Source organism: Scardinius erythrophthalmus, assembly GCF_964197995.2.
Source record: "Scardinius erythrophthalmus genome assembly, chromosome: 7".
NCBI lineage: Eukaryota > Metazoa > Chordata > Actinopteri > Cypriniformes > Leuciscidae > Scardinius > Scardinius erythrophthalmus.
Window position 1 is genome coordinate 18349581 of NC_138227.1, and position 24014 is coordinate 18373594.

The 24014-nt window shown below is 36.3% G+C and overlaps 4 protein-coding genes across 7 annotated transcripts in view; 2 read left to right on the top strand and 2 right to left on the bottom strand.

The window, feature by feature from the left end:
- usp32 (ubiquitin specific peptidase 32) overlaps positions 1-3697 on the bottom strand; it is a 47374-nt gene extending 43677 nt beyond the window's left edge. The window contains exon 1 of one of the 2 annotated variants that reach the window (XM_081371076.1): positions 3470-3697. In XM_081371076.1, the coding sequence (XP_081227202.1) occupies positions 3470-3527 (58 nt within the window). In that variant the 5' untranslated portion in view covers positions 3528-3697. The remainder of the gene's footprint in view (positions 1-3469) is intronic. The other variant, XM_081371075.1, reaches the window with a different exon arrangement.
- Positions 3698-5510: 1813 nt separating this feature from the next.
- LOC308693727 (uncharacterized protein) lies at positions 5511-7204 on the top strand (the record flags this gene model as incomplete). The annotated part of the gene is made up of 6 exons (XM_081370824.1): positions 5511-5704; positions 5855-5950; positions 6460-6572; positions 6650-6773; positions 6851-7023; positions 7139-7204. Exons 1-6 carry the CDS (start codon positions 5665-5667, stop codon positions 7202-7204), a joined length of 612 nt encoding a protein of 203 aa, XP_081226950.1. The 5' UTR covers positions 5511-5664.
- A 931-nt stretch (positions 7205-8135) lies between these two features.
- Positions 8136-19813, bottom strand: appbp2 (amyloid beta precursor protein (cytoplasmic tail) binding protein 2). Its single transcript, XM_081371276.1, has 13 exons — positions 19445-19813; positions 17523-17611; positions 16655-16806; positions 16451-16574; positions 15900-16068; positions 15734-15823; positions 15575-15642; positions 15369-15474; positions 15152-15276; positions 14390-14475; positions 14012-14202; positions 13659-13824; positions 8136-11407 (listed from the first exon to the last, which is right to left on the bottom strand). Exons 1-13 carry the CDS (start codon positions 19580-19582, stop codon positions 11145-11147), a joined length of 1767 nt encoding a protein of 588 aa, XP_081227402.1. The 5' UTR covers positions 19583-19813; the 3' UTR covers positions 8136-11144.
- A 3037-nt stretch (positions 19814-22850) lies between these two features.
- myo18ab (myosin XVIIIA b) overlaps positions 22851-24014 on the top strand; it is a 111165-nt gene continuing 110001 nt past the window's right edge. For all 3 annotated transcript variants that reach the window (XM_081370638.1, XM_081370639.1, XM_081370632.1), the window contains exon 1: positions 22851-23009. The gene's annotated coding sequence lies outside the window, so the exon portion shown is untranslated. The remainder of the gene's footprint in view (positions 23010-24014) is intronic.

Genomic DNA, 24014 nt, shown 5'->3' on the forward strand with positions numbered 1-24014 from the left:
TCTCAGATGGATTCGACAGCCTGGAATCTCAGGGGACCCTCTCTCAGTCAAGCTGACAGGGGAATGCCTGTGCTCCCCATAAGGCTAGCAGCATTGTCACATTGTCAGTGGGCTACATACGACAGGGTTGGGACACTTTATAATACTGAACAGTATATTGAATGTTCAATCTTAGATGAAAGCCACTGAAAAACTTTGAGAATGATCACTTAAAACCTTCAAATTACGTACTAATGAACCCGAGTACATTATGGATGATCCCAATCCACACCTTTTCAAGAATAACACCGTAGGAGTATTAATAAATGAAGACAACAGTTCTTCTTTGTTTCTGATCACGTATGTGTCATCATTTTCCTGGAAAAGTGTTTATGAACATTATGGATGTAAAATTTCCAGTTGGAAACATCAATATTTAAAAAAAATATATATTTCTTTCTATCTAGGGATGGGTCATGATGGTTGACTAATTGTCCTAATATATATAAATAAAATAAATGGAGCCTGGATATTATTTCAATATAGTGTACAATGCACAGTGATGGATTTAAGAAAAACTATTACATGACCGAGAACAAGCCATTACTAAAACAAGCAATAAAATGCTGACATGAATGCCATTCCCCTTTAACACTATGTTATTGTGATGAAGTGATGTCAGCAACATTGGCTATTGGGCAGCGTGGCACAAAAAGCTTCAATAAATGTGCCACCACAGTGTGGATGCAGCTGAAACAATTAGGGTAATTCTACCTCTGCTAACGGGCTCAGGGCCAGCTAACTCCCTCTCCCCACCAACTCACACACACACACACACACACACACACACACAATACAATCACACAATCTTTTAACCCTTCAACACTCTCAGGTGACTCGCAAGAGGCCTATATTTAGATTGGGAAACATTATGTCAGCAATTATTTCAACAAGATGAAGAGACAAAAAACAACCACATTCCTCAATAGCTGTTTCAGATTTGGCCAGCATGTATCTTGGCCTGTGGTTTCCTAGTAAGAGAAACAAAAATGCAAATAATACCTATGCAAAGCAACAGCTAAATTCTGCTTATTCATCAAGGTGGGGAAAGATAAGCAATGCTTGATGACGCACTTGATCTCAGGTGCCAGTGTCTGCTTTCAAACCCCGATCATTAGACACTCATAAACATACCAGCATCAAGGCCTGTCAGCCTGATTGTCAGGTCACTGGAGCAGTTAAGGTGATTATGACTGCCAGATAAAAATCAAGAGTATACTGACATATACATTAAATAACCAATCTAAGAGTATGAATTTGTGTTCATTTTCATGGGCAAAAATGAAAGGACCAGGTGTAAATGCCCTCCGAAACGCATTTGAGACGGATTTAAATCCAATCACTCAAACCACTTCAGGAGTGCCTGACACATATTCTAGACAAAACTGGACAAGTGTAAATGCATCTGGTTGTTGAAACCACATATGTAAATCACACAATATGTAAAGCGTACACGGTAAACGCGGAGAATCTGCATGTCCAGTTTGAACCAATTGCGAAATCTGCCTCAGTTTCACTCTTATGCAGAATTCCCTATTGCATGGATTCCTACTGAAATGACTGGTTTTTGCCAGTGAAAAATTGTCGATCAATGGTAAATATGACTGCACCTTAATGTTTCAACAAATGCGAATATTGCCTAATGAGAGAGAGGATGGTAACGGGGCTGTGCGATTAATCGAAATCGTGTGCGATTTCTAAACCGCAGAAAGCACGATTTTTCCACCGGGCTCCTTAGTGTGCAAACTGAATACAGCACACCTAAATCTAGCATGTAAACAAGGAAGGATCATGACTTGGCCAAAATAAATCTACATCCGTGGGTTTGGATACTGGAGAGATGATGTATCATAGAGCCAAGTAATTTACAAGACCTGTCAAAGTATCGTGGCAAAACAAAGTAGGGGCCATTCACACAGAAGAATGCATTTTTGCAGTTAAAAACACAAGACGTAGGTCTTGAGACATGTTTTTTAACAGTTTAACATCTTTTACCTTGAGCGCCGTGTAAAATGCTGTGTCATGTGTGAGATACGGCAAAAGACACGAGATGCAATTGCAATGGTTAAAGAATGTCCATCTAGTGCGTTTACATAGAATAACAATGGCAAATTACGAACAAGGTGAACAAATGCCAGCGAAAATAACTGATGCCATTACATATCATTTATGCAAAGATATGGTGCCTGCAAATATCATCAACAAAGCCAGCTTCCAAAAAAATTATACAGACCAGTATGTAAGGAAATATTGCTTCAAAATCATGATTAAAATTAAAATCGCAATATTGATAGTACTTTTTTGTCCATATCGCACAACCCTAGATGTTAACCACCATAGACAGTCCCCATCAATATTCAGATTCAGGGTTTTTTGATAACCAATTCTCAAAATGTATCCTTGTTGGTTCCCACCAGTATTAAATGGATAATTACCCCTAAAATGAAAATGATTACATCATCATCATCTAACCCTCATGTCATTCCAAACCTCTATGACTTTCTTCTGCAAAAATAGATATTTTGCAGAATGTGTCCATTGAGTTTCATGGTATAGACTAAATAAATAAATAAATAAATGTAAATAATGAAAAGATTTTCGAAACATCTTTTATGTTCCACAGAAGAAAATGAAGTCATGCAGGTTTGGAACAACATGAACTATCCACGTATTTGTTTACAACCTTGATGAGGAAACACTTACAGCTGATATGAGCTGTCATTGCCTTATAAACAGGCCTTTATTAAAAATACATAATTATAATTATATTTACTGAATTATAATTGTTGAAGAACACTCACTTCCATAAAATCACCAAATCCATGAAAGTAACATCAAATAGTATAATAACTGAAGGTAAACAGGAAGAAAAAAAATCTGATTTCTATGTGCCAGGAAATGCACTTCCACTGTCTGCTTAGGAAGAGATAAAGTGCGATAGGCTACATGATAAATACTATGGAGGTGTTGAGAAATGTTGACAGATTAGTGAAATCTGTTTGTCAGTGTGTACGCTCCTGCACCACCCAGATTAGTTACACTTCCAGTCGGCTGCTAGTTACTGACTGTGTCAAAACCTAGTGAGATGTCCACTCTCAGACGATTTAGGGCAACTTAATCGCTTGGGAATGCGAATATGACGCAGAAAAATCTAAGTAACGTTAGACAGCTGACAATGTTTTGTGACAGAGCCACTGACAACAACATTACACCAATAAAACAAAGACATGACCAAACAGCCCCACCTTCGTCCTCCAAGCCTTTTACAACAGCAACATCATATCTATGTGAAATGACAGGTTGAGGCTTGTTAGCTCGAAGAAAGAGTTAATATGTGGGCTTAACTAGCTGGCTAACGCTGCTAACGCTAGCTTAGCGCCGCCGCGTAACTGACTGACCGCCGTTAATCGCTGAGGCTCAAACCTCTTACCTCTTTTAACGGCCTCGTCAAACGAAAGGAAGCCTATCCGTGACTCTTTGGCGCCCATGGTGCCCTCATTTCATGGCAATGGCAGAAATGTGCAGAGTATGACCGGTGCCTGTTGCCTTGTTTTGCGTTGTTTTTGTTTTTTTTCCCTCTCTCTCTCTCGGTATGGTGTTCCTCAAGTCAAGCGGTAGAGTTTAGCGTTATCAACGAGTGACGCGTCTAAGCGACGACGCCTCCATACTTGATCACGTGACATTTGTCCAATCAGAATGCAGGGGGCGTATGAGCGTCAGTTTCACGCAAGAAACGCAACACTGACGCTCATACGCATAGGAGGTTTTCGCCCGGAGCTGGCTGTCAAGTCGTCGACTTTAATATCCGTGGTTAATATTAGCTTGCTTGTGTGGAGCCAGTTTAACCAATTTGCACGCCATTTTCTTTACTTTGCCAGCACATTGTGTGTATAGTATTAGTATGGAAATAAAATGGTTAATAAATGAAAGGATGACTTTGATAAACCAATAAATAGCTTTTTCCTTGGTGGTCAGTTTAATATGTTTGTATGGAGGCAGCACATTTTTACTCTGGAGAGCCCTCAGCTATTTTTATTCGTCTTTTCACCCACCAAAAATATGATTCAAATGTGTTATTGGGTAGTTTTGAAACATTTTGAGTCGTTTAAATTATTTGTATGCTTTAAAATAGCTTAAATAAGCCTGTAACCTAGAAGCAGCATTGTTTTATTCTACTAAAATAAATCAGAAATGTTTTTGGTCGTGGGTAACGTTTTGACCAGTGCAATTTGATCATTTAGTAATGTGCTCTGCTTTTATTGTTTTTATTTCTAAATTTCTAATTTAGTTAGCCTGTAATTTTAGTCACTTTAGGAATTACACTTCAAACTATTGGCAGTTTGCTACATTTATAATCCAATATTTTTTTTTTGTTTTATCTCAGTTTTATTTCAATTTACAAAAACGTTTTGACTCTTATTTTTAAGGAATGTATAATCTACACAAAATCAGATCTGACAAGTAATTATACAAATCAGTGCACATTTGCATGTTTTCGCTAACCTTTCATAGATCTTATAACAAGCTTCTAGACGCTTATCTTTTAGCGCCCCCTATGGCATTTAGTATGTTGCAACACGAATGACTCTTGCACAGCAGAGAAGATGGATTTTTTTGCATTTATTTATCATAATGAACTTTTGATTATTTTAGGGTGAAAAAGGCCTCTCTAATAGTGAACACAAATCAGTTTCTGACATTCTTAGCAGAAGTAATTAATTGCTCAGCCCAAACATCTAGAATAAAAAGAATAAAGACCATAATCAAGGCAGTAGAAAAATATTTGCAATAAAGTTGAAATCACAATTCTAATGAGCAAATCTGAAACCAAAGCAATTATCAGAAAAGCTACAATTAATATATATCAGGAAATGTTGGAGAGAGGAAAAAAGGGAAGACATTTATAATATATTGAAGAAAATGTGGGTATAGGAGGACGATTCACAACAATATTAAGAAAAAAAGAAGAAGAATCGATTATAACAAGATTATGTAGGTCATACTGGACTTAATGGTAACCTAAATAAAATAAAATAAAACATCATAATGGGTTTTGCAGAGTCATTGTAATGTAGAAGAGACAGTCGAACATTATACTGCACAGAGTATGAAAATGAAAGACGAGTGTTTCTCCTAAAATTGCAGCAAAAAGTAATCCAAGACATGTCATTAAAAAATCTGTTGGCAAGAAAAGGTATGAAAGATGAGGTTTTGCAATAGGCTACATAAAGGCAACACGATTATATTTGAGAATATAATTAAGTTATTAAGTAAGTAAATATTTAATTTATATTTTTTTTCTGTTTTCTTTATTATTATTATTATTATTATTATTATTATTATTATTATTATTATTATTATTATTATTATTATTATTTAAGTTTTCCCACACTCCGGTTCAGTTTGTGGCGGTAATGCACCTAAAAGCTGGTTTGTCAACCGTCAATAAACAAGAACAAGAAGAAGAAAAAGAAGAAGAAGACATGTACCACAAGGTACACTGTCATGTAAATAAGGAACGAGTGACAGCAGAGAGAATCACTTGCGATATGTTCAAATATATATATAATATATAATAGACACGTGGCGGTGGCGGCAGCTGCAGCAGAGAGCATCACTTGCGATATGGGAATGCATGTCTTGCTTTATGTGCCCAATGTAATTGGTGAGTAACGTAATTATTACGTGACTTCGATTCATTAATTTCAGCAGCATATTCAAAAATATGATATCACTTAATTTATGACACATTCAATCAGCAAACGTACCCTAAGGATGGTATCTATTAATGACACAAACTGTTTCTTTTTTATAGGTTATATCCGGATTCTTCTTGTTCTCAGTTCCTGGATGCTGTATAGTTACCCAGAGAATTTTGTACCCTTGTACGTGTTATCAATTATATTGGATGGTAGGTATTTACATTAAAACTAGGGAAATTATAACCTAAATGTATGCACTCTTAAAAATAAAGGTTCATTATTGGCATCTGTGGGTTCATGAAGAACCTTTAGCATCCATGGAACCTTTCCAAAAATAGGTGCTACGAAACTGACAACAGGGTCAGAAAATGTTTTCAAATTATTTAAAGTAAATTACATAATGATATGTAAAACAAAAGTAAATTTGCATGTCATGTTTGTTGTATTTCATGCTACATAAGTGAAGCTTTACTCTCCTTTATTTTGCATATTATTTTATAATTTATTCTACTGAAAATATATACATGCAAGCAACATGTAAAATGCATCATAATTCTTTGGAGGAAAACCAGGAACTTCTCATACCCTATGCTCTCAGTTTGACAAATGTATGTCACTGCAGGTTAAAACATTGGCAAACAAAACTTGTTAAATTATTAGTTTAAGTATATTTAAAAAAATGTTAGTATTAACATTTAGTGTTTTATCTTTGTGGCAGGGGTGGACGGCTGGGTGGCACGTAAGCTGCAGCAGACCTCCAGGTTCGGTGCATGGCTGGATGTGGTCATTGACAACGTAGGACGTGGCATGCTCTGGAACATGCTTTATGATGTAAGTTCAGTCAGTACTTGTTTGTCATGAACATATTTGTATTAGAAATGTTCACTTTGTACTCTGTGCTTGTGAAGTGGGGCTGGCTGGTGTCTTCACTAGAGTGGTGTGTATTTGTGTGCAACCACAATGCCAGAGGTGCCCAGTGGAAGAACACGTTCACAGAGAGCCCAGTTTGGGTGCAGGCAGTGATGGCGAAAGGTATCACTAGTTATTTGTTCTTTTTAAACATTGAGATTTTTGGAAGCACAGAATGAATAGTGTTATTCTTCACGCAGGCTTCAAGACACCTTTGGGAGTCCTGACAATAGCAGGTCTCCATGTTTTGCCTGTGTGGCTGTATGGCTACCAGCATGAGGTGCTGTCTCATGCTCTCTATGCCCCATACTGGCTACAGACTCTGGGGATTCTGGTGCTGGTAGCAGGACGCTTGCTGTGCTTTGCAGTTGAGGTAAGGAGCACGTTTACCCAGCAATATCATAAATTATGGCAGCAATATTAATGTTTTTACTGACACATTAGAGGCATCTGTGTGTAAACAGTAATTGTTCATGTGTCATTTGCAGATGTGGTGCATCGTAACCCATATGAAATTCTTATTGTTGGATGAAGAGGAAGAAAAGAAGAACTAGGGATATATATATATATATATATATATATATATATATATATATATATATATATATATGAAGAGTTCACATGCAAAAGCCTCTAAGTGCCATCTGAAATTTTCTTCTGAAATGATAATTTTTATCAAGCTCATATATTTAAGTTCAGTAATTTCACTTAAATAACAATTAATAGGTAGTTTTCATTGCCATTTAAGTGAAATCACTGAACTTAAATATACAAGCTTGATAAAAATTATAATTTTAGAAGAAAATTTCAGATGGCACTTAGAGGCTTTTGCATCTGAACTCTTCATATATATATATATATATATATACGTGTGTATGCAAAAAATATTCTTTCTTAACTACTAATATAATATACACTACCGTTCAAAAGTTTAAATACTTTCCTTCCGGTACAGTATAACGGTAATATTATGAAATATTATTACAATTTAAAATACTGTTTTCTATTTGAATATATTTAGAAAATGTCAAAAGCTGAATTTTCAGCATCATTACTCCAGTCTTCAGTGTCACATGATCCTTCAGAAATCATTCTATGCTGATTTGCTGCTCAAGATTTTTTGGTAGGGAACAGTGATTCAATTCAAAAGTACAGCATTTATTTGAAATATAAATCTTTTGTAACAATAAAAAAGTCTCTACTGTCACCTTTGATCAATTTAATGTATCTTTGCCTAATACAAGTATTAATTATAAAAAATTCTTACTATAATTTTTTTTTTGTTTACCTCCTCCCCTTCATAATCTTATATATGTTTTCCTGGGCTACTCTTGTTATCTGTTCTGTTGTGATTGTTTTGTTGAAATTTTCCATTTAAAAAAAAAAAAACCTCATACAAACGTCCATGTTTTGGGACGGATACAGTCATTTGAGAGGGATTTCCTAAATGAAACACCTGGTCATTAATTTAACAGAGGTACACATGCTGAGTACAGTCTTTTATTCAATTTTTTGTTCGGCCACTACCCGAAAGAGTGGTTTTTGTAGGATCCTGTTGCATTCAAGTCATAGACTCAAACATATCACATTGACTTCAGAAACAGGTGAAGAATAATCATGTAAAGGACAAAAATAAAGCAATTTTAATACTTCAGAAGCAATATTGCTCATTGTAGTCTATAAGACAGCTCTATATTGTTTTTTTGTGTTAGAAGTAGTTACAGATTTTCACAATGGTGGATACAAATGAGTTTAATAATGATTTGGTGGTTACAGATGTACAATGTACAGCAGACTCTACTGGGGGTGAGTTACATAAAGCCAATGACTGAAGAATATCCAAGCAGAGGCTCACTGTGGCACAGGTTACTGACATTTCCAGGGTAACAGTCAGTATCAATGTTAAACAACACAAACGCTCCTAGAGTGTCTCCAATGGATATAGACACGAACAGGTCTTTAAAACAAAGTCATAAAAAAATCACATCCACTCAAAGGTCGTTACTTCAAGGATCGCCATCGTCCATCTGAAACAGCACTTTGGCTATATCACAATCTACACGTGTCAGCACGTCCGAGGACTTCATTAAGATAATTAGCATCAAAAAGGCCCCGCTTTATCGTTATCAACCCGTAAATACATTCTCCAACTCTGAGGGCAGATTTAGAAGAAAAGTGAAGGGTTGTAGTGACAGGATTGCATTTATTGTCAGAGGATGTTGTCTATTTATTAATTTCCGTGATCACTTTCGAGTTTCAAAGTTCATTGTTCTCTTGTTTCATGGGACATTAACTGCTCAGTATAGGATTGTTTTTCTGTCACGCTCACTGGGACAATAACCACTTGTAGCTATGCATCTATTCTATATACAATTACTTAAACATGCAAAGAAAGAGAACATTTGACCCATAAGCACCTTTGTTTTTTGGGGGACTGTGGCCTATTCTGACTTAAAAAACAGTATGGATTTGATCAACAGTGATCAACCATCTTTCTAACCATGAAATGCCACTTGAGGTTGACGAATGAGCCCTTGAATCGACATTCAGAAGGAAGAAATCAGAGCTACGTATTAAATTCTTTCTGCATCCACCAAGCTTAGTTATTTCCCATGTACATTATTTTCCCATCTGATATGAGAACTCCACTAATATAGTCAATGGAAATGCACATATAACAAGTTTGCAAGATCACAGTTTATTTGTTACAATATTCCATCTCTCTAACCAAGGCAAATTCCCATCCTTCCCTTGGTATTGAGATTGCCTGATTCTTCACAATCAAACCCCAACCTTAACAATAAAGGGATTTTTTAAAGGTGAAAATGAGTGAAATAACGTCCCTCGCATGTTCTAGCCTATCTCTTGCTCGGTTTACAGGGCGAAAAGTGTTTGAGATTCTGCAGGTGGTTTCGACCAAAGCAAGCTATTTGACAAAGGCTGACAAATTAGATCCCCACCAGCTGAGAGTCCTTTAAGACTAAGGCTGGGACTTCAGCTCGAGCTGGGGTCCTGGTGCTGCAGCCGTGATCGAGGGCTAAAAAGCTGCAAGACGTTAACAGCACATTCTACATGACTAGCCTGAAGCAAGGCTTTGTTTCAGCAAAAAAACAATGAGTTCACTATGAGGTGTGAGCAAAAAAAATTGCCAATTTAATCGCAATAGTCCTCATTCAACTTGAAATGTTCTCCTTGTCAACTTGGTTACGAGTCTGTGTGGCTTTTGGATATTTGACAGAGGAGCGGCAGTGAAATGAGTCAGACTGATTGGATTTGGAGTGTGGTACAGGTGCATTCAGCAAAATATTGCACTGCTACTACACAACTGTGTGTGGATTCACACCCCTGCGCACTATACCGCAGGTTTACAATGACAGGTGCTGCGCTCAGCCCTTTTTTTTGGTGTGTCCAGTCAGCTGGCAGTGGGCCAGGGGTGTTAATCTATACCACCCGGGGCCGAGCTCTGAAAGGAAAACAACAACGACCTGGGAAACCTGGTCCCGTAACTATCACCGCTCCAGCTTATATTGTGTGTGTGTGTATAAGGCTTTGCTATGACAGAAAGCCAGCTTTGTGAACTCGTCCTCCCACTCTGTTTAGTTTATATTATGGCAATTTACTGTGGTCACACACGTATTATAATTATCAACAGAAGTTATTTTGGCTCATCTGTTTGCAACGTTACACCTACAAGTTGTAGCATACCTTGCATATAAATTATTGGCAGTTTAAAATAAGCTGTCAGTACTAAGGGAATACAAAACCAGAAGAGAACTTAAAACAAGGTATCTAGAGCATTCGTAAACCCACTGGTCCATAAATTCCACACATGACACAAATTAATAATAAAAAAGCAAAAATAAACATAATGGTCCATAATGTAACATGGCTGGTCTCATTTTCCAGAGAGCACACAGGTAATCCTCAAACGCAAAGCTTTGCATTACATGAAGTCAAGCTCTAATCCTTGTGTTAATGGGGACACGGACATCTACGGATGTTCCTTCACTCGGAGCTTTTATTTCGTCGAATCTCCTTCTATGGGTGCGTTTTCTGAGAGCACAATATAGATGATGTGGTAATAAAGTATTTCTGTAGTGTGGAGCAACTCTCCTTCAAATACAAAATAAAAAACAACAGAGGGTGTGTTTTCAGTCTTTGTTGGACTTCTGTTTTTTTAATTCAACTCCACTTGAGAAATGGTCTGGTTCTTCAAAGTTGCGAGAAGAGTGAACCGATTCAATGAATGGTTGCTTATCCATCAAGAGTGTTAGCGTGGTCGGAAAGATGTCATGGTTTTTCTCCAATTTTAAAATGGGCATGGGGAGTGGCTGGTACAAGTGAATTGACAGTCCAAGAGCTTGAGAAGCTCAAGATGATGATCACACTCCCTGCCTTGACTACTTGTGAATAAATGGGTGTGAAGGAGTGAAATGTGGGTGAATGTGCACATCTATATGTTTCAGGTGGGCAGTGCGATAGGCTTCCCAGCCGTTAGCCCAAGCAGGAGCGTCCGGCACCGTGGCTCTGGGAAAGCAGGAAAGACTGCACCACCTGCTCTGTGACCTGGGGGCTCGTGTTGACGTCCTCAAGCGCGTTGGCTACTGCAAACTGCCTGTCCCTTAAACGATTCCAGTTGGACAGAATATTGTGGTACTCAAAGACCTTCTCGTAGTTTCCAACTGAGTTGTACAGTTTTATCAGGCCTCTGTAGTCATATTCCAGTCCACTGTAACCCTCCCCGAACAACTTCTTGCCTGCAGGAAACAGACGAATAGTTTATGTTATTATGTTAAGAACAAGATTCTACATTTGAAGAAATTGATCAAAAGTGACAGAACAGTTTTTTTTATATTGTTACAAAGGATTATTTCAAATAAATGTGGCGTGCTGGCAAAATGATTTGGAACTTACTACTTCCGAGCTAGTACTTTTGGTTGAATTTAAGGTTTTCCCAAAAATGTGTTCATTAAGCCCTTGCCTAGCGATCCCAATGCTCCAAATAGCAATTAAACATCTAAAAGTATCTTTCTTTGTACGTTTTCTGAGAGGAGTGCCTTTCCTTTGTCTTTGCTCACTTCTCGAAGACTGGCACTTCCCCTCAAGCACATGTTTGGTATCGTTTTAAAGCGCAGCATTCCAACTTTGTGAATATTCATAGCGAATTCTCGATGACATGAGTCTGAACTCAAGCTGATGTAAACAAAACAATCATTCAACATCCAAGGCGTGCGCACAAAGACGCCTCAGACAGCGCACGATCCCGATATACACATATACACAGAATTACAGTTTTTCAAAATTTTTGTCTAGGCCTAGCCACGCAAATATTATCTGTTATGTCTTAAGTGAACATTTGGTTAACTGTTGTGGAAAAACATCTGAGTAACATTATATTAGATCTGTGCGGTACAGTAGGTCTTAATATAGGCTGTCTGTTTCATGTTAATCAAACAAATGTGGTATCATGTAAAAAAAAAAAGAAAAAAAAAGTTGAATATATATTTTTCTTATAGATATATGGTTTTGACTTGGCATGTGACAAATTTGGTCTTATTACCAGAGGGATTTTAAGGTATGGTTGCTAGGTGATTTTGTTTTGGAACCTTCAGAAAACTTTAACTTGATTTTTCTCAAAACTGACTTTGCGGACTATATAACAATAACTCACTTTTAAAAAATTTGCTCATTGCGTCTCACTTTGCCAGCAAGGGTCAAACATGCTGTTCTTGGAACTTAAAAAAAGTCTAAATAAATAAAAAAACAAACAAAACAAAAATCTCATTTTTATTTTAAATGTTCCAAGTGACTTAATTATATTACATTATGTACATTATGAAAAATAGATATTCATTTTGAGATTTGGTTTTAACAACATTGTTAAAATGTAAAATAAATAAAAAAATATAAATAAATTCAAAACAAAATATTATTATATGTAAAATTAAATTGTTAATCTTTATAGCTGCAGTCCGTAGTTTTTCCTCTTTGTCGCCATCTCTGTTCGAAATCTGCAATTGCAGTTATTCGTGGAATTATCAACTTTACGTGGGTTGTGCCTCGGCACGGCACAGTGCGGATGAATCCAATGTTTTGAGGAGAATGTGCGCCGTCATTCAGAATCACAGATTCTATTTTTTGGAAGTATGACCAACATAAGAATTTTCACCAGAAAATGTCGTCTGAACAAGTAAGAGTAACAAGTAACATCTGAACATCCACTTTTGTCCTGACCAACTAAGGGAAAAAAAAGCATTGCAGTAAATCGCGCTGATTAAATCTAACGATCGCTTATCATATCACGTCAAACCATGCAAATTATACTTTGTTCTCAAATTGTTAATGTTAACAACATCAGCACTGCGTGACTACATTTAATGTCCTTCCGATATTTATCCTTGTTTTCGCATGGGCCCGGATGCAGTCTCTTTTTTTCTGGAGCCACTTTGAGGTCTGAAGTCTTTTGCATTTTACAACGGGTGAATCTCCTGGTGATTGTAGTTTGAACCTTTCTGGATCCGCCATCAAATTGATAAGTTTAATTATATCAAGTGCTGTGAGAAAAGGCTATAAATCTCCACCTCCAACATCCTCACACGCAATATAGCCTACTGTGTGTACAGCATGTGACGTAATGACGCAAAGACATGCTCGAATTTCCCACGGAAATCCACCAGTATCACTGGAATTAAAAACATTATTACAAGCTTACTGTTTAGAATCGAGCTACGGCAAGCAGATAGTTTTGAACACTGGCTGGTTATGTACTTGCGCAAAAAATATTACGGACGGACCCAAAACAATTACAGACTGCAGCTTAAAAAAAAAAAAAAAAAAAAAAAATTAAGCAAAAATAGTGGAAATGAGCATAATTAAATAAACAATTTCGTCCAACAAATATTTCCAATATCAACCGACATAAATAACAATAATTTAAAAAAAGAACAATAACTGAACAGAAATGTCATGCATGTCCACCCAAAATGCAACTACAAAAGTAACCCTCACCAATAGCGATGGAGCGCAAGTAGAGGCGCTCGGCATCATCGTACTGATTCATGTCATAATTATAGAGCGAGGCCAAGTGTCCCACTGACAGAGCCACCTCATAGTCCTCCTGTCCCAACAGCTGCTCCTTGATCTGAATGGCCTTGATGTGCATCTCCTCTGCCTCCTGCATTACAAATCACACCATGGAAAGGTCAGTCAGCCCAACAGCGACCTCAAAAGCACTCAAAAGTTGAGATTGGCTTACACAATAGAAAAAAACACATGACTTTCACAACAATCCACTTGTGATTTCCATATATTATTAATGGTAACATTCTCACAGGTTTAAATAAGGAGGAACTAATAAAAACCTTGAATTTGCGCATGGATTGGTAGAGGCGGCCCAGGTTGCCGTAGTGTTTCGCCGTCTGAACGTTAAACTCTCCGAAGGCTTTTTTGGCCAACTGGAGCGAGGAGAGGTGCAGATCATGGGCCTCCTGCAGGAGGCGTTCCTCTGTTTCTTTGTTATGACAATCGATGGCAATCTCCTCCAGGATTAGGGCTTGAGATGTAACATCAGAATTACAAATTAGACTGAAGTAACATGATTTTTCAATTAAGAAACCTAAAACTGAAGAGTGAAAAGATAATGCTACTTTGAACCAATGCTACCATCTTAATGTTGTCATTCCAGTAATGCAGCTCTGAATGAGGGGAGTTATGAAAGCTTTTCAAAGTGCTAGTCTCACCTTTCACCCTCTTGGACGAGGCCAGAAGCAGATGGTCTTCAGGGAGAATGTGAGTTATGATGTCTATGGCACGTTCTGCGTGGAATCTAAAAGCAAAATTCAAAGTATGAAACTGGTACGTTATTCGATAAACACTTCCAAGAAAAAAAAAAACAATTCTAAAAGAACAACTTAATTGTGTTAAAGGTTAGGTCAACTAATGGACATCTGTGTCATGGACTTCTTAACACTCGAGGGACACATGAAATGGTATAAAAGTTCACAAGAGATTAGTTACAAACAAAAATACAAAGTTTCATCTTGGAAACTGGCAGCTTGCTTTTCAAGAAGGGACTCAAGACACCAATTAAATTATTCGTATTTTCATGGTGATCGTAAAAGGAGGAATGTTTGTCTGAACGATTATGTATTGTTCAGTGTTGCCAAATGAATTGTGTTTTTAGAGCGAGGGAATCCCACGTCACCCAAGATTACAGCTTTTTGTAAGAAAAGTTCATTTAATGAAGGATTTATTCAGAATGATTCAAATGAATAACAATTAAGTTATTTTTAAACAATTCATTAAGAGAACCTGCTCATAAGAGTCGTCCGTTTATGAATCATCAACAATCTATGTGTCCTATATAATTCTATTTAGAAGCGTCTGTAAGCACTGAGTAGCGGTGCAGGAATCATTGATATAGTTCATTTACCCACCCAGATGTTATCATAATTCTCAAAATTAACTAACTAATGCACTCAGGATAGGATTGAGACACTCACAGGGCGTTATCAAATTTTCCAGAGCTGTACTGATGGACGTAGGACGAATACGCCAGGTCCTCATGTGCAGTTGCAACATGAATATTCTTTCCTCCAAACACGGATTGCCGAATATCGAGTGCAATCTGAAGGTAGAACACACCCATTGTTTTTCAGCGAATGAGAACATTTATTTATACTTGCAAAGAACCCAAATTTTAAGTAATTCTTAGCTCACCTGGTAAATGACCACTGACTGGCAGATATTATCCACGTTTAAGAGATAAAATCCATAATCTAGTAGTGTATCTGAGTATTTTGGGTGCTTGTGCCCAAAATGTTCCCTGGAGACAAAATGTGGAAATACATAAAGCATTTCATCGCTGTAAAATCAAACATAATTTCACCATCACCAGCGCTTTAAATATGCATGGAAGTTCTTACCGTGCCAAAAAAACTGCATGTTTTATCAGTTGTTCAGCTTTCCTGAACTCCCGTTTAACAACACAAGCCTGCAGGGATCAATTTTATGATGATGTAATGTGACAATGGATCAGAAGTTTACATCTATTTAAAAAACTCCAATATCCAGCAATCACTGACCTTAGAGGCTTGTCTGAGAACATCAACTACTACTTTGACAGGTAAGCCGACAGTGATCTCCCTCATAGCCTCTATACACCACCTATAAGCCTAAACACATAAGGAACTCAACTGTAGGACAGCCGTTCTCCAAACATTCATCTGGTATTGTTGCATTGGGACTTACCTCATCATAGTGGCTTTTGGCAAATAGCAGGGCACACAATTCTCCATACAGGGCAGCCTTATTAGCCTGATGGCCGTGTTTGGCTAGTTTGTCCATGTAAGACTGGGCCAGTTTGAAAGTCTCTTCTCCCAGGTGGTATTTGCAGTTGCCATTACGCACATGAAGTAACCTGGCACACAAAGTCCCAATAACACATTAGTAAGATATTAATAACACTCAATGCGTCCCAATTTACGTAATTATTCACTATTCTATGCTGTTTTGTAGTATAAATAAATAGTGTGAGTAGTGTGTATCACATTTTAAATACCCAGATGATGCACACGAAGTGTGTAATATTGAACACTTCATGCACTCAACTGTCACAGCTTAAATTACGTAATAGAGGGGGGGAGGGGGGAATCAGACAAAATAACCTTATAAAATTCATACACAACACGGTTGAGTACATAGTGCACAATGTATAGTGCGTCATTTGGGACACAAGTACTGTTAAAATGACTAACTGACCATTTACTGCTAGAAGAGACTCAAGCTATCTATTTACTCACCTCACACAGCACTCCACTGCACGATACCAGTGAAGAACCTCATCATGTAATGTGCACAGCTGGAGACAAGACAGAAACACTTTCTCTGCATCTCCATACCAACCGGCATCTGATAAAAAGCCACCTGAGATGGAAGAAAAGTATTATTACAATTACAACAGCTTGTTATTATAAGCTGAAAGGGCAGAAAAGTGAGCACCATACCTAAAACAAAACCAAACTGTATAGCTTTCTCTTTCACGTGCGCATCTGACTCTGCGATGTAAGAACAGCGGCGGCTGAAGGAGTTGGCCAGGACTGAAGCGACCTTCACACCGTGGTCCATCAGAGCCTGGAAGCAGTGGTGTAAGAGGTGCCTGTGGAAGAAAACATGGGCTGTCTTTCATCTAACCAGTATCCATGTTAAAAGTGACTTGCACTTTTTTTTTCATGAGGTGAGGGTATAGGGATGATTTTTTAACGTTATGCAATGACAAACATTATAGTAGCATATTACTACTACAGTTGGACCAATTCAGTTTTTTTAAGCTGATATCTAGAGAGCAGATTGGCTTATATAAATCCAAGGCATTTAACTCTTTACATATTAACATGACATGTATATGTATATGTATATGTATATATATATATATATATATATATATATATATATATATATATATATATATATATATATATATACACACACAAACATAGACACAGTACTACCGTTCAAAAGTTGGGGGTCAGTAAGATTTTGTTTTAAAAGAAATTAATTATTTAATTTAGCCAAGATGCATCAAATTTATCAAAATTGACAGTAACGTCTTTTAAAATGTAATTTCCACAAAAATATTAGGTAGCACAACTGTTTTCAAAATTGATAATAATAAGAAATGTTTCTTGAGCACCAAATCAGCATTAGAATGATTTCTGAAGAATAATGTGTGCCACTGACGACTGGACATATACATCATGTGAGATTTGATTCATCAGACCAAAATACACACACACACACACACACACACACACACACACACACACACACACACACACACACACACACACACACACACACACACACACACATTACCTTTTGTCAGAGGCCCTGAGGACTTTAGCGAAGACCTCCAGCTCACAAAACTCCCCTCCCAGCTGGCAGAGCCGGCCTTGCTGGTAAAGCTGGAACACATGAAGAAATGTGAAATTGTTGACCCTACTGTACATGTGACACAAAGAAGACAACACAAGCTTTCCCTTGGGGGTGCCAAGGCCCAGAAAACCAAGAAAAGTAGCAATTATAAAGACAGAATGTACAATCAGGAAGAGTTTGTGCAAGACCAATACGTAAAGTGTGCCAATAATATTTTGTTTGTGTTTGGCACATTTGGTTTTCGACACCAAATTGACTGATCTTACAAAGAAATGAAAAATATTTTAATGATTAAATGGTCAAATTATCTACACAGAAGAGTCATTTAACCCTTACTGTTAAATTTGAAGCTAAAAAAACTATGATCATCCTAAGTCAGTGGTTCTCAAACTTTTTGACTCCAATTTTCCACAATAATTGTATTGTAATATATATCTATCTCTCTCTCTAAAAGACTTTGTTTATTTACATGACGTTTCCACATCTTGGTATCACACTTTTAAAATTAGGCTACCTAGAATTTAAGACAGTGGGAACAATTTCTTCTTCTTCTTAAAAAAACAACAACCTTTTTTAATAGATTTTTTTTGCTATTTTGTCTTATTTCCATGCTTGTTTTGTCTCATTTTAAATCTTAAACAATCTTTACATCCCCTTGGAAGTTTGCGGAGTCCCCCTGTTTGAGAACCACTGTCTAAGCAGATCTCTACTTTAAGCAAAATAAAAATCTAAAGTCTCCAAACTACCTAGAGAAAGAACAATTGCGTCAATAAACCTTCTCTGGTCTAATCTAATGGGTTCGAGTTCAACTTGATTCGTCATTTAACTATATCTTCAAACCAAATAATAAATACAGTCCCCTCTCAAACTCAGTTTGGCAATACAGAAATGCAAAATATTTATTGTCTTATGATTGAGGAATGATGAAAGATTTAAGGTCATTGTCATAACAAACTCTGATAGCCTTTGAACACAAAACAGTGGGATCGGTTTAATCACATATTTGCCAACTTACATGTCCAAAAAGGCTAATCAAATTAAAAAGACAAGAGGGCAAGTCAAGCAGGTCACACAAAGTGACCTTAAAATGCATGAGCAATGCAAATATTTGATACATTGAGCATATTTCATTTTGCATAACTATTAATATGAGATCAAATAAGTAATTTGGTCCCATTAGTTAATGTGGTTTTAGAAAAGCATCTCTTTTGCCAACAACAACAACTCTCAAATCAAGAAGTAATTTAAAAAAAATTGTTAAGTAAATCATTAACTAAGATTAATACATGCTTTAGAAGTATTTTTCATTGTTAGTTCATGTTAATATTGGAACCTTATTATAGTCACTTTTGTCTTTTCTGTTTATTAATTGTTTTCACAGTAGTTGGTGACAAACCATTCAACCCATATTTGCAGATGTCAATTATGTCATCCAAAACTTGTGAATTTGTTAGAAACACGGTTATGGTTTAAATACTCACATGCCATTATAGCTAGTACCCATAAATAAGGTTAACAGGGTAAAAAGTGAAATGTCATAGTGTTTTATGTTTAACTAGTCTTGACCCAGAGAGCTATATATCATTCAGCAGCAGCAGATAAGCTAACTTACAGGTTAATATAACTGGAATAACAGTTATATAGTGTGCACTTCAATGTGTCTCAACCTAAACTGCCACACAGAAATTAGTGTACTCTTAAACCAGAAAACCTTAACGGTTAAATCGTCTCGTAGCTCGAGTCTCTCATAACTAGCGCTGCACTGAGAGCTTGGGTCAGTTTTTGTTAGCCAAGCTGCTAGTGAAAAGTGTCAGATGCTTTGACGTTTGTTCCGCAATGCACTCATTCACTGTCCTTCTTACCTTGTAGTACACATCAAACTGTATATTTTCAGGCAGAGAGCGGATGTCCCGTCGCGATCGGCCGTAGTTGTCTACCACGGCTGAGATAGCGGTGTTGTACAGGGTCTCAGGGATCCATTCCAGTTCCACCGCGGCCATATTGTTTTCTTTCACTAAATCCAACCACAGCCCCCCCTCTTCCACTCCTACTTTTACCTCCTTCGCTACCTGATCGAGGTAAAACTCTTTACTCTGATGCTCCTCATACACCCCCGCACCTGGAAGCGCTTTTTGAGTTTGAAACGGACTGTAGTGATAGGGAACACAACCCTAAGGTTATGCTCTCATGTTTAAAGCTCATCCCCGATCGAGATGCCCCGCCCACTCTATGACACTTTAGGCAAATGACGTAGCGCCAGAGCTCCGCTCGAACTCAGTGAACGCGCATTTTGACTGTAGTTCAAAATAACGTCCGCTGGGAGGACGACGGGAATCTCTCGAGAGTAATACAATTTTTGTGTCATATCTATTTGATATTTTTATGTTAATGTGTCAGGAAACAAAATTAACATTTAGCAGGTATACATATTTACAATGTATAACGTTTATTTTCTGGGAAAATGGAACGAAAAGATTGAACTCATCCTGCACTAAACAGATTTTTGTCAAAAGTTAAAATGAAAGCAATCAAAACACTTACTAAAAAGATGGATTACTCTATTCGTTATTCGTAGAACTGTAAAAATTAAAATCTGAGGGGGTACTACAAGTAAATATTTCTGGTCAAAGAGGTTCGGCTGATAAATTGCAACTTGTTTGACACGTTTTTTTCGCGGTTGTGGTACATACGTCATACTGCAAGTCGATAGACAATGACAAAGTGTTTATTATTTTGCAATTTAAATATAATTGTAAATTAAAATGTAAAATAAATTTAACTTTCCACATTTATTTATTTGTTTATTTATTTATACATTTATTTATTTTCATTTGTCCAATGTCCACACACCTCTTGCATTTTGTTTGGTCACACCATAAGGTGTAACTCTGGGCTCAAAGTTCTAATTTTTACGAACCTCCACTCTGAGCTCGATTGCTATGTCTGAGGTAAAATACACCGTATTACCATACGGACAAAGAAATGTAGAAATAAATAAATGTGAAAATAAATAAATGTGAAAATAAATAAATGTGGAAAGAAATACATGTAGACATAAATACATATATAAATAAATAAATGTGGAACTAAATAAATGTACTAAAAATGAACAAAAAATAATTAATGTGAAACAATACAATTATACATAAATAAGGAAATAAAAGAATAAATATACATTTATTTTTGTTTTACATTTTGTTTTACATTTATTAGCATAATTATTTATGCATTTATTTATTTCATTTTTTTTTTTTTACATTTCTTTTTATATTATTTATGTGTTTATGTATTTCTTATTTCAGCAGCTTTGGCATTCCATACCCATGGTTCCAATATGCCGAGCAGGTATTGAAGGTGGGCACCACCTACTGGCCACTACTGGTAAAATCCATTTTGCAATATCATAAGAAAATCCTTTGAAATCAGCTGTTACATGTACAGTATGTTGTTTCACCCAGTTGGTATAAATGATACTTATTGGACTATATTTCAAACTACCTCCCTCATATAGCCTAATGTAGATTATGTATTCCTTTGTGCTGCACAGTGACATGTATTCCCAGGGGTTTTCGAACTGGGGTCCGGGGACCCCAGGGGGTTGCAGGAGAGTGACAGGAGTCTGCGGATAAGTCTAGAAAAAAACTGTGAAAAAATAAATAAATAATAATAAGATTAAAATAGATAGACCTAAGTGAATAGATAAATTAGATTAACATAAAAATGATTAATAAACATTACATTCATAGTGAGTAAAATATATATATGTGTGTAACTTTATAGAAAATAATTTTACATTTAGAATATTCATTTTTCTCTGTTTAAATTGGATGTTTATAAAAGATGCTTTTTAAATTCACACAGTGATGATCAAATGTGGTGGTCTGTGGCATCTAAAAGAAAAACCCCTTAAAACCCCTGATTTATCTTACATATGGTTATTTTGTATTTTTATCCAAGTATTATATCTCGTTAGTATAATTGTAATCTTCCTTAATTGTAATGCCATTATTGTTTATTGAACTAAAAAAAACAGGCTTTTCAGTACTTGAAAATGAAATTGGTTAACCTTAAGCTTATAAGCTAAGCTAAGTCCCTAATTACTTCTCCCACTTAAATAAATGTTACAGTAGACCAAAGAGAAGGCTACTATGATTAAAATATACAAAAGCAATCATAAGTGCAAAACAAAATATAATTTGGCTTCACAAACTTATTTTTGAAATGTGTCACTATATTTGTGAGGTCATTTTATAAAGGAAAAAGGTCCTCACAGGTAGTTAAACTTACACAATTTAGCAACTTATAATTACTTAAACAAAAACAAAACAAAACAAAACAAAAACTGACGAAAGTTCAGGGCATTAGTGTAATCTAATTAAGACATGACCCCAAGATCCCATCCAAGTTCAAGCCCATTAATACCATACCTGCAATTTTAGCATTATGTAAATACTATAAAAGATTTATTAATTTTGTTAATGAGCTTTTATTTTTATATTTTCAGTTTTGTTTTTTAATTTAAGTATTTTTGTTATGTGTTTTTGTAATTTTTTTGTAAATTATTATTATTTTTTAAATATTAGGCTACTATTTAGGTTTTATTATTATTTTTAAGTTCAGTTTATTTTTTATTTATCACCAGGTTGAATTTTTAGTGCTACAAAAGTGCTACAAGGCAACATTTCTAATTTTAATTTAGTTTTTAATCAAATGTTCATATTTTTAGTTAACATGATGTCACTGTGGCCTCAACCCTTCGCCTTCGCTTACTCTGAGCTCGATTGCTATGTCTGAGGTAAACCACGGCCTCCTCATTACCCTACGCAGGAAGAAATGTAGGAAGAAATAAATGAAGAAATAAATAAATGTAGAAATACATAAATGTAGAAATAAATAAATGTAAAAATAAATAAATGTATAAATAAATAAACGTATAAATGAATAAATGTATAAATAAATAAAAGAATAAATAAATAAATATGGAAAAAAATAAATAAATACATAAATAAGGAAATAAATGTATAAATAATTATTTATTTTCGTTTTTTTGCTTTTCTATGTATATTTATTTATTTATTTATTCTTTTTTACATTTATTTGTATATTTATTTATGTATCTATTTATTTTTAATATTGACAGCTTTGGCATTCCATAATTGACGACCACCAAAAGCAAAACGAGACAATAGATTTGTGTTTCACTGAACGTGTTTGGCATTGATTTCCGCAGCTGCAGTTCTCAACACAGACAGCAGATGTCGCCGTTTCCTCTCACCGAACAATAAGCAGCATGAGGCCAACATACCGCCTTTATCACTATATATTTACAACAGTGCTCGCCTGCTCACGTTCAGCTGCGCCCATCTAGAGGATAGAACGAACAGAAACAACACCGTTCCCTACCAAAAACCTGGATACCTCACAACGGTGAGTCCTTATGTGTATATCTATTTATGTTTTAATCCTGTGAACAAGATAACATCCAGTTATTTTCAGGAGGTAAAATCCCATGTCAGGGATGTAAGCATGGGATCAACAGCAGCCCGCTGCTGGATATAGAGGCGAAGAAAGGACCCTTATCAGCCACTTACTCATGCTAACTGACCTGCTAACTGTAGTCGGAGGGTTCTAACATTCACTGCTCATTCTGTTTGGTAGTCTCACGCTAAAATATGTGTACTCTGGTGGTCTGTGTTTAACAGTTTCAGTCCGTGTCCAGCTAATTTAAAGGCTTGGAAGCTGATTTTGAGCGTTAGCGTTTGGCTTTCCTGCTGCTGATGATTGACGAGGCTCTCGCCGCTCCGGTTGACTGACCGGGCAATTTATATAAGGTTTCTTGTCTTAACGTGTGTTTCCCTTTTATGTGACTCTCGCATGGATTGTATCTGTCTGGCTATAGTGCGTCGGTGATACAGTGTAGCAAACCGCAGGTTTATAGGCTACATTGTAACAGAACGCTTAATTATATTGTAGCATTATAGGTGTGTGTGTGAAGGAGGACAGGGACTCGCCCTCACTTTCCTTTCATGTCAGTGGTCAAGTGCATATAGGGTTTATCAGTTTATTAACAACAGTTATGCAATTAATCACTGAACTGTAAATGAAAAGCTAGCATTCTAATGTTTGTCAATACACAACTAGACACTATTCTCAGATTATGAACTTCGGTCATGTAATGCATGTAAACACATACTTTATCTATTATTATGAGGCCATCAAAATTGCATGTATTTGCCACTCCTATATGTGTCATGTCAAATACCCATTAAAACCGTTGGGTTTTGGAGCTAACCGGTTACCTTGGTACATTTTTGTAAGAGACTTTAACTTTTTATATGCTTGTTCAAACATGTTGAGCATATTCCACAACCCTCATGAAATTCAAGCTAGTATTCTGTGCTATAAAGAGACAGATGCTGATGCAAATGAAAA